Source organism: Geotrypetes seraphini, chromosome 5 (genome assembly GCF_902459505.1).
Source record: "Geotrypetes seraphini chromosome 5, aGeoSer1.1, whole genome shotgun sequence".
NCBI classification, from domain to species: domain Eukaryota; kingdom Metazoa; phylum Chordata; class Amphibia; order Gymnophiona; family Dermophiidae; genus Geotrypetes; species Geotrypetes seraphini.
The window spans coordinates 211,590,154-211,601,796 of record NC_047088.1 but is presented as its reverse complement, the minus strand read 5'-3'; the positions used below and the strand labels follow the sequence as shown (position 1 = coordinate 211,601,796).

General features: G+C 39.5%; 1 protein-coding gene across 1 annotated transcript in view; it reads right to left on the bottom strand.

Annotated features, from left to right (window-relative positions):
* Positions 1 to 285: 285 nt before the first annotated feature.
* Positions 286 to 11,643, bottom strand: part of LOC117360800 (dipeptidyl peptidase 4-like) — a 165,583-nt gene continuing 154,225 nt past the window's right edge. Inside the window, exons 27-28 of the mRNA XM_033945200.1 lie at positions 9,567 to 9,640; positions 286 to 748 (exon numbers count right to left, since the gene is read on the bottom strand). Of these exons, the coding sequence (XP_033801091.1) occupies positions 650 to 748; positions 9,567 to 9,640 (173 nt within the window). The 3' untranslated portion in view covers positions 286 to 649. The remainder of the gene's footprint in view (positions 749 to 9,566; positions 9,641 to 11,643) is intronic.

Genomic DNA, 11,643 nt, shown 5'->3' with positions numbered 1-11,643 from the left:
TTATATGCTATTAAGTTGATTGTGTATAAGTTATTAGCATGAAATACCCTATATGTTGAGATGCGATGCGCCATCCATGTCCTCAGCAAATGCGATCATCGCTAAATTTGTCAAAACAGGTTTAGCGATGATTGCTGGCTTTAGTGTCTGGGCCGTAGCCACATGCCTGGGGCAAAATGATTAAGGAGGAGCCTTTTTGGATGTGCTAATTTTTGCCCTGGTAAGTCAGCTATTGCCAGAAAGTATGCATTGTCTGCTAACAAGCCCTTAAATTAGAAACACTAGTCGCTGAATGAAAAGTCCAGTTTTTATTATTGGTGCTAATTTAGAAAAATAGTGATTTATACCCCTCACATTTATGACACTGAACACTTTTGTAAACAAGGATGGGGATTACAACACACAAGAATCCATATTGAAGTACTGGATCTTACCAAACACATCGTATATACAAATATTCTTATCACTTTATGGCTTAGTGCATAACTCTAGTGGTGAACAGCATCTTTGGTTTCTTTAGTTAGTTTCATTGTTGGAAAACCATAATTTTTCTAATCTTCACAGTGAATGGTTATGTTATAGGATTTCATTTATCCAAAGAGTGACTTATTAAAGCATAATCAATCTCTTGTGAGATTATACATTCTTTTTAGGACAGGGAGAAACACTTCTTGATGAAATGGCTCATGTGAATGTAGATATGATTGTTTGCCAGGCCTCCAATCGCATGGTCCTTGTCTGTGTACCACTGAAAAAGAATGCCAACATGAATACAAATTCCAATACAGCTGTGTCTTTCAATACAGTAATGACCATAGCCATGCTGTCATCTTTATGATTTCATTTCATCCTGTTGCAGTGAAATACAAGTTTACAACAAGTCCTACTGCATTGCTCACCCGTTAAATATTTCATAATCAAAGTATTAACAACAAGCAAAACAAGATACTGTACCTGCTGGGTGGTTACAGATCAACAGTCATAGGCGCTAATAAACATATTTCTTGCTAAAATACTGTAAATGCTACTTTAGCGTGAAAGGTAAGCACTTGAAATGTAGGCCTTGAAAACCCTGGCCTACATTTCTGGCGCCTACATTTCACGAAGCCACAATTGTATAAACGATGCTGTTGCGTGATTGACACACGATCGGCAACTGTTTTTTTAGGCAATCAATGCCAATGATGTTTATAGAATTTGGGCCTGTAATGAATGCTGATATGCATTTTTGCACTTAAAAAATGTTAAGTACATAGTTAATAAATAGGCCCCATTGAGGGTTGCAGGAGCTTTTATTGCATAATTAAATTATATCACGGTATATTAATATCAATTAATGCATGTTAGTAGATGAGACCTGTCCCATACCCTCTAAAAAGACACATTTTATGACCTACATTTAAGTTCAATTTGTGCACTTGGATTTATAGAATTCTGTCATTTATGCATATAAGTGGACACTTAGGCATCTACTTACTATTCTGTAATTACATGCTCAGATGTCTTAGTGCATAATTGCAAGAAACAGTGAAAATTGCTGGTGCCATAGACATTGTGCATAAACCTAGAAAAGACCTATAAGAGGAGTCAGTGTTCTTCAGATGTATTTTGTAATTTCAGGATTATATAGTTCCTTGCTGTTTGAAAAGACCGTGCACCAATATTTATTCCCCATCCGTAGTCATGTTTCATAGCTGAACTGATTGATTCTATTTGCACAGCTATGCATTATTATTTTTCTGAAATTGCCAAAACTGCAAATTAAATCAAGTTTGACTCTAATATTCACACCTATACTTATTGGATCTGATATTCAGCCAGCAGAAGGCAGCGCTTTCACTGCCCGGTGCCAGTGTACAACGCAGATATTCAATGCCAGGCTATTTCTGGCGACTTGCATTGAATATCTGATTTCACTTTTGACTGTGGCAAGTGGTTGGCTCTGATTCTATAAATGGTACCCAAAATGGAAGGCGCCTATGGAAATGGCACCTACTGCATGTCTTTCAAAGATAGGCACCTTTTATAGAATCACACCCAGTGGCACCTAAATCAAATTAGTTACCTGTAGGCATCTTTAACTTAGGCACCAGCATATTGGGACAGGTTTTCTTGGCCTAAAATACCTGTGCCTAACTCAATCCATGCCCAAACTCTGCCTCTAACCATGCCTACTTTTTCGGGTAGGCGCCAGCTGGCGCCTTGATGTGGACGCCTATATGGAACCTACCAAATTAGGCGTCTACCCGAAAATTCATTTTTTGTGTGTGTTTTAATTGATTCTTAATGGTGCTATTTAATTAACAGTGCCAATTTAACCATTAGAAAAATTAAGGGCTCCTTTTACTAAGGTGTGCTAGCGGTTTTAGCACACACTTAGCGCATGCTACAATACCATGCGTGCTAAACGCATGCTTACATAGAGCTTGCATTAGTATTTTTCATTTAGTCCGTGTTTTGTGCGCGCTAATCTTGAGCGCGTGCTAAAAACGCTAGTGCAACTTAGTAAAAGGAGCCCTAAGTTGAGGATCAGCTAGGCACATCGATCTAGGCACCTAACAGCAGGCGCTTTTTATAGAATCAGAGCTTTAGTGGTTAAAGATAGGCCTGCTATTTATATGGCCTAATTTAACCGCTAAACGTAGCTAGTTTGGTGTTGAATACCTGTTCCTAACCAGCTATGTCACTGGTTACCACTGAACCATTGTTACCACTGGTTAGCCACTAAATATCTACGGTTAGGCACCAAAACCTTATTTAAACAGCCTGGAGCCATTCCTGGCCTATTAAATAGTCATGAATATCAGATAGATTGGAGGTAAGTTGTTAAAGTCAGTCCTACTAAGGGGTCCTTTTATCAAGCCGCGCTAGCGGGGTTAGTGCATCGGACATTTCATCACACGCTAACCCTCGCGGCCGGCTAAAAAACTAACACCTGCTCAATGCAGGCGTTAGCAGCTAGCGCGGCAGGCGGTTTAATGCATGGTATTACGCGCATTAAACCTCTTCTGCAGCTTGATAAAAGGACCCCTAAGTTTATAAAGTCACTGCTGCTTATTAAATTCAATCTGGATATTATAGAATAGAACCTTAAAATATCAACCCATATATCGAGTATCTTATGGCAAAAAAGGGTTTTTTTGATGATCAAAAAATAAACAATTTTGATAATAAACTTTTTAGAAACAAATTTAACGTTGTAATAACAGATAAACTCATTATTAACTCTAACCGTTCACTTTTTTTAAAATTATTTCTTTATTAATTTTCACAATATTCACAAGCATAAATCTTGTTCCATATAATACAGAGAAGGAAACTATTCAAAACACAAAATTTTCCACATTAAACGGTATAAATTTTTTCTTCTTCCTTATACCACAATGTAGTGGAGAGGTAGTCAGAATCTAGTGGAGAAAGAATAGGTATCTAACATTCAAAGAAAAGGCTTAATGGACTATCGATTGCAATATTCATATAATTTCCTTTCCTTAATCAATCCTTAATGATCTCTTTCACTTTTAGAAATTCCCTCAAATGGTCTGGAGAGTAAAAAGTATATTTTATTCCCAAATACCTAACTAGGCATTTACAGGGATATGCTAAAAGGAACATAACACCAAGTTTAAGAGTCTCTTGACGAGAAAGAAAGTCTTTTCTTCTCTCTTGCGTAACTTTTGAGACATCCGGGTATATCCAAAGTCTTTGATCTCCAAATAATTTTGGCTAATTTTTAAAGTATACTTTCAAAATCAAATTTAAATCTTGCTCAAAAACAAAAGACACTAAAAGAGTAGCTCTTTCAGTATCTACAGACAAGGTTTGTTCCAAAAGGGCAGAAATATTCCCAAAATCAATCTGTTTTTCTCCTCTGTCCTTTTTTCCATATTTTTTCCCCCCATCTCTTTGAGGAATCTTTTTATTTGGTAAGTAGTAAATTTTATTCAAAGGAGGAATATTGTTTGGGGGGAATTTTTAAGTTCTCAATTAAGTATCTTTTAAAAAGTTCTATAGGCGGAGTTCCAGATATTAGTGGAAAATTCAGGATACGGAGATTCAATCTTCGATTAAAGTTTTCAAATTGTTCTAATTTACGATGTATTGAAGAATTATCTTTAATCATTGCTACCTTAAATTGTTGCAACTACTGTATATCATCCTGTGCTTGTCTAGCTTGGTCTGAAAGATCTTTTTTAACTGAGTCGACAGTTTGAGTTAAATTATCAAGTTTAGCAGTAATAGTTGTTACCTCCTCAGTAGTTTGGGTCAGTTTAGTCTCCAGACATTGAAGGAGTGTCCAAATGTCTCCTAAGGAGGCCTCCTTAGGAGCGGGAGAAGATCCCTTTCTCTCAAGTTGACTCTTCAGCTGCACTATCTGTGCTAGCTCTGTGCCCTCGCCGGGAGACCCCGCGGATCCACTTCTGGGGTTGCGAGTCTCCTGCAACAAAGCGCCGGTAGGGGCTGGGCACGAAGGGTTGGAAGGAGCTGGAGGAGACAACGATGTCTCAAATCCCGAGTGATGGAGAGGCTCTCCAATATCTCTCCCCAATGCCGGGTCACATCCTCCGGAGTTTTTGGCAACTGATGACAGAGCTGCAAAAAATGGTCTATGGTTTGCTGGACGGGTGTAGAAACAAGAGCCTGCGAGGGATCAACCCTAATTACCCCTTTCCACTTTGAATGAGGCATTCCCACAAAAAGAATCAGTCAACAGTGGCAAGGTAGGAGTAAAATTCAAACGTAAGGCATCAGCAAGCACGATTTTCCTCCGTGTCTCTAGCGGCTCCTCGCACCGCCACCATTTTGACCACCGTTCATTTTTTTAATTATATCTATTAGTGTTAAACATCAACATTGATAGTGGCAGGATCCATCGAATTTCAAGATAAGTGTTGCATTTCAATCGGAATTAAAGATTTTCTCATATAATTTATAATGCTTTTTAAAAGAAAATATTTATGGGTATTATAAAAATAAATTAAAAGATTAAAAATAAAAATTAAATAGGGATTGATAGGAGGTGGTAGACATAAATGATTATAAACTATATACCAAACAGGAACTTGGAATGATATATATCATAAGAGGTTCTAAAGATTGATGTCTGTATAATTATGATGTGTCTACCACAAGTTTAATTACTCAGAGAGGGAACAAAAATAACACTAATAGATATAATTAAAAAAGTGAACGGTTAGAGTTAATAATGAGTCTATCTGTTATTACGTTAAATTTGTTTCTAAAAAGTTTATTATTACAATTGTTTATTTTTTGATCATCAAAAAAAAAAAACCCTTTTTTGCCATAAGATATTAAATCTGGCATGAAAAGATGCACTATAATATGATGGTGTGTACCTTATTGCTGGAAGTGCACTGGGATGAAGTTGGCATGTACATACATAGATTATGAAATGTCTACATTTGCACCAGTTAAGTTTATATTCAAGATGCATTCTCTGCCACGCATCCTAGCATTTTATAGGTGCCAGTACTTAATAATGCTGATGAATTTGTTCTGTTAGAAAATTACCCTTATTATCTTCATACTTGTGAGTATTCAAATGCATATAAAGAGTGCAATAATAAACTAATAGTTAGAGCAGTGTCTCTCAAACTTTGTGCCACGGCACAGTGGTGTGCCATAAGAGATTCCAGATTTTTACTTTATTTTAAAAAAATCCCTTCTTAAGTATACACTAGAATAGATGACATGTACGTTGTGTACGCAAGAGTCTGTCAATGTTATGAGTGTCTATGTGTGTAATGATACAACCGCCCAGATCATCATCATTCTTTGACATGATTGGACCTTAAAAACTAATGGCAAGTAATTTTATTTTTATTTTATCCTAACTTGAGCAACAAAGCAATCCCAAGGCTTTGTTACCGTTTGGATCTTCTTATCTTTGCCAACTTGGATATTCAGCTCTGTCAAAAATTAAGGGCCCTTTTTGCTAAGGTGCGCTAGCGTTTTTAGCACACGCACAAAATTGCCACGTGCTAAACTGCGCGGTACGCTTCTAAAATAACACCAGCTCAATGCTGGCATTAAGGTCTAGCGTGCGCGGCAACTTAAGGCCCTAACGCACCTTAGTAAAAGAAGCCATAAATTTAAAAAAATGAGAATGACTGCAGATGGTGGATGATGAAATGCATGTTTGCTTATCAACTATGAAGCCACGTTTTGAGTTAATTTGCACTCGCAAACAAGCTCATTCACCACATTGATTAGCATTCTATTCTATCTACTTTAGTTTCACCATTGTTACAATTATCTATACCTAGCTTAAAGACCTTTAAATAAATAAGTCTCAAATTTACATTTTTGTTGGTTTTGTCGTTGTATAATTTCAAATATAATGTATCATGAAAAACATTTGCTCAATTTAGGGCTCCTTTTACTAAGCTGCGCTAGCATTTTAAGCGCACGCAGGAAATTACTGCACACTATACCACGTACTACCCTTCTAGAACTAATGCCAGCTCAATGCTGGCGTTAAGGTCTAGCATGTGTGGCAATGTAGCGCGCCCTATTCTGCGCGTTAACGCCCTAGCACACCTTTAGAGCCTTTAGTGTGCTGCAACAATCAAGTTTGAGACACAGTGGGTTAGAGCAGTGGTTCCCAACCCTGTCCTGGAGGACCACCAGGTCATTCGGGATTTCAGGCTAGCCCTAATGAATATGCATGGAGCGGATTTGCATGCCTGTCACTTCCATTATATGCAAATCTCTCTCATGCATATTCATTAGGACTAGACTGAAAACCCGATTGGCCAGGTGGTCCTCCAGGACAGGGTTGGGAACCACTGGGTTAGAGCAACAGGCTGAGAAGCATGGGAGTCTCTGCCGCAGCTTCTTGTCACCTTACTTAATTTTCCATTGCTTCAGCTACAAGTGACTGTGAGCCCTCCCAGGACAGGAAAAATATCCACCATACCTACGAAACATGTAAAAATATCAACCCTCCCAAATTCTGAAATAAAGTAGATGCCTTGATCCAAGAATGTAATCCCATAGAATTCATCGCCCAACAGCACACACTAAGTGTAGCTATCCTAGATGATCTGACACAAGTACAAACAAAGAACAGAATCAGCTGGTGATCAGACAAATGGTTCAACAATGAACTACTCCAACTCAAAAGGTAATACAGACGACTCAAAAGAGAATAGAGAAAAAGTAACCAAGAACACACAAAAACAGCATGCAGAAAACTAAACAAATAAAAAAAAAAATTAAAGGTAAAAAGAAAGACATACTATACCAACCCGATAGGCACAGAAGTTGAAGACATTAAAAAATTATTCAAATTACTAAAAGATCTCACCGATACCAAACCCTACCTGGCCACCAATGACCCCCCCCCCCCTTCCTTCTAGTTACCCAACTGGCAGAATTCTTTAGAAACAAGATCACAACTTCCAGGACCACCTTCTCTGGAATCCCAAACCACCTTGACGAGATCGCACTGCCTCCCACTGAGTCCTTTGCAGCAGACCAACATCCCAACAATATAATGGTCCGACCTGAACAGACTCCATAAAAAATACAGCCACACAGCATGTGACCTCAACCACTGCCTTTCATACCTGTTAAAAGCCTCCAGCCCAAAATTCCACACCCACCATGTGCAGTGGGTACAATCCCTGCTTACAGAAGCCCTATTCCCACAAGAACTCAACAAAATCATCATCACCCCTATTTTGAAAGACCCAAAGGGTGCAACAGATCTACCATCCAACTACAGACACATAGCCTCGATACCACTATACATCAAGCTAATGGAAGGCCTTGTGTCAAAACATCTCACTGACTACCTAGAAGACCACAACTTACTCCACCCCTCACAATCTGGTTTCAGGACCAACTACAGCACTCTTCTGGACACTACACGACCACACCTGAGCAAGGACAAAAAAAATGCTGGTCAAACAGCTTGATCTCACCACAGCATTTGATCTGGCAGATCATGACATCCTACTACAAATATTGGAAGCAATAGGAATCACAGGTAGGGTTCACACATGGTTTCAAGGATTCCTACAAGAGTAAAGACGAAAAATCAGAATCCTTGTCCAACCCTTGTGGCGTACCCTAAGGTCTCCACTATCTTCAATGCTTTTCAACCACTACATTGACTCCCTCGGTACCTGCTTGGACAAACTAGGCATAACATCGTATAGATACACAGATGATATCACCATCCTCCTTCCTTTCAACCAACCAACCCTCTCCGCAACAGACATATTACACAGATCATTAGAACCAGTGTCAAAATGGATGAAAGAACACAAACTAAAGCTGAACCCAGACAAAACAAGATTCCTACTTCTCGAAAAGGACAAACCCCAACCATAACAAACTTAAAATAAACTCTATTACATACCCCATTCAAACTACCCTAAAACTACTAGGAATGATGATAAAGGGATGCTGTACCATACAACTACAAATCAACAAAACAGTCCAGAAATCCTTTAACAAAAAACAATTCTAACTCCTGGTCCAGTCCCTACTCCTGGGACTTCTAGACTATTGCAACATCCTATATCTACCACGCCCCACAGTAATGATAAAACAATTACAAACAGTACAAAATACAGCTTTCAGATTTATCTGTTCACTGAACAAGTACGACCGCATCACCGCTGCATACCTAGACCACACTGGCTCCCAATGAATACTATCCAAATTTTACTGTCTACTATTCAAAGCTCTGAATGGTGATGGCCCAGCCTACTTGAATGATCGCCTTACCCGGAACAACTCAAGCAGACCAAGGAGAACCCAGATACCATTTACTCACCCCCCAATCATAAGCATACAGCGCAAGAAAATGTATGATGTCCTATTTGCCACTCAGGCAATGAAACTAGACTGCCACCTCTCCAGCCTACTGATCACAACACCAGAGTACAAAATCTTCAGAAGAGAAATAAAAACCCTGTAATTCAGGATATTTATCAAGACAAACTAATGTTTAATTGATCATTCCAATCTATTCCCGTATCCTATAACTTTCCAATTAAATAACTAACATAATTGCCCCTGTTATTTGTTCCTAATCCTGTAATTCTCCTGGATATGTCCAGAATACCTCTTTTGTAATCCGCCTAGAACCGCATGGTAATGGCGGAATAAAAGTCACTAATGTGATGAAAAAAGACTTAAGGTTTTGTTAAAGCTATGATTAAATTTTAGGTGAGGGAATAAAAATCTTTCAATGGAGAAGAATTATTTGAACTCTCTTTGAGAATTTCCTGTGTTTTTTAAAGAGAGTGACTGTTGCTTTAGAGTACTCGCAAGGATGGAGATAGTAAATACAGGCTTCAATGTTGAGATGAAATATGCTCTGTTTTCACTTTGGGTGGGTTCACTTGTTACATTAATTAAGATGAATGAGCAAATCTGTGTTTCTGGCAGGGTTTGTTAGATGGTAGAACTGGTCCCATACAGTATATTGAAAATGAAATAGAAGGTACAGTATATACTCTTTTGGAGAGAACATCTCATTTTTAGAACCAGGGGCTGATGCTATTGTCAGCTACCTAATGATATCATACCATTGTGTCAAAATCCACCCCTGCATTTACAAGAGCTTTGGAGATCTGAGCAGCTTGCTGAAAGTGAACATTGTCTGAAAAAGAAAAGAAAAGAATGAACAATGTATCAGATTTATAAACTTTCTCAAAACAAAAAGCATGCTTCCATAGAAATGCTAATATAACGTACATTAAAAGAGACTCTACAACAGTGTATCACAAACTGTGTGCTGCGGTACATTAGTGTGTAGTGAGACGTCGAGGAGAAGGAGGAGAGACACTGGCTGACTGCTTACAGGACATGCCTCTCATGGCGAGAGGCACGTCCTGTAGGCCAGGGGTGTCAAAGTCCCTCCTCAAGGGTCGCAATCCAGTCGGGTTTTCAGGATTTCCCCAATGAATATGCATGAGATCTATTAGCATACAATGACAGCAGTGCATGCAAATAGATCGCATGCATATTCATTGGGGAAATCCTGAAAACCCGACTGGATTGCGGGCCCTCGAGGAGGGACTTTGACACCCCTGCGGTAGGAAGTCAGCTGGCACCAGCACTTCTCCTTCTATGCATGCGTCTTCCCTTCCAGCCCCCCCACAAGCAGCTCAGAGCCCCGTTAGAGGGCCTTCGTGCATGCGCGGACGTGATGTCACACATGCACATAATATCATCACATCGATGGCCACACACGTTTGGATGCCTCGAGCCACGGCCAACGCATTCAATGTGCCACAGCTTGGCAAAGTTTGTGAGACACTGCTCTACAATCACTCTAAAGAATCGGAGGACATGGTGAGCAACATTAAAATACTAGATCACATAGGTATAGCACATCACTGAAATACAACAATGTGACCCCATCTTAGCACTGCATGAGTTTGTGTTCTGACAAGTTAGTCATTTCGGGGCATTTCTTTAAAAATCTGGCTGGATATAGGAATGAGACTCAAATCTGAGCAGGTAATTTTAAGACAGATGCATATCTGACCATGGGAATGCATGCATGTGGCTTAAAAAGAGATCCTCATGTACATTCTCCCTGCCCCAGTATAAACACAAATGTTTGACCACTGCTAAAAAGACACATATTGCGACGAAAGCAAACCTTTACTCTCAATGGGGGGGGGGGCAATTTTCAGTTGGTCTCTTCCATGAATAAGCTGGAATCTTCTTTAAATGCATGAATATATCAGTTAATGTACGTATGTCTAAATAGCTTTGTTCGTCTAAATCAGTGGTTCCCAAACCTGTTCTGGAGGACCCCCAGGCCAGTCAGGTTTTCAGGATAACCCTAATAAATATGCATGAGAGTGATCTGCATATAATGGAGGTGCCAGGCATGCAAATCTGCTCCATGCATATTCATTAAACCCGACTGGCCTGGGGGTCCTCCAGGACAGGTTTGGGAACCACTGGTCTAAATGCTCCAATGCTGCTCCAATACTCAAAGGAATTCTACGAGTGTCGGAGCATTTAGTGCTCCGGGCTGCTCCAGTACTGTGGCTTAGTTTAAAAAAAAAAAAAAAGCAGGGGGTGGGGCGTTTAACAGCAGACATACAGTTGCACAGGAATGGCATGAGTGCATTATTGGTACCTGACTAGTGAGGCTAAGTCAATATAGAATTATTATCATCATTCTTTAAACATGCAGTTCTATTTTTTGCTCAGGAACAAGATCAAGTCTCATTTAGTCTCCTCTCTGTTTCCTCCAACTGCTCTCTGACATCCCTTGAGGCATTTCATGTCCAAAAATCCCCTGCCCACTTCCACCCCCACCACAAAGCTCTGCACTTACAAGGGTTTGATTTATCAATGATTGCCATCTATTCTGCATACATAAAACCCTTAGTAGCAAAGCTATGAATGCTGGGCTTCTGATGCCTCCAACTTGGGTCACCCTAATGTGCTATAGATGAATCGCTCGCAATTGAAACTCTGTCACAATATTTAAAAAGCACAAGTGTATTAACCCTATGACAGAGGAACAGCTTTGATGTAAACATTAGGCTTACTGGCAAGCTTGCTACAGAGGGCAAGAGGAAGTATACATAGAAATACAATCTGTAGTTTGTCTCGGCACCTAGCCCAAGATGGAAGAGA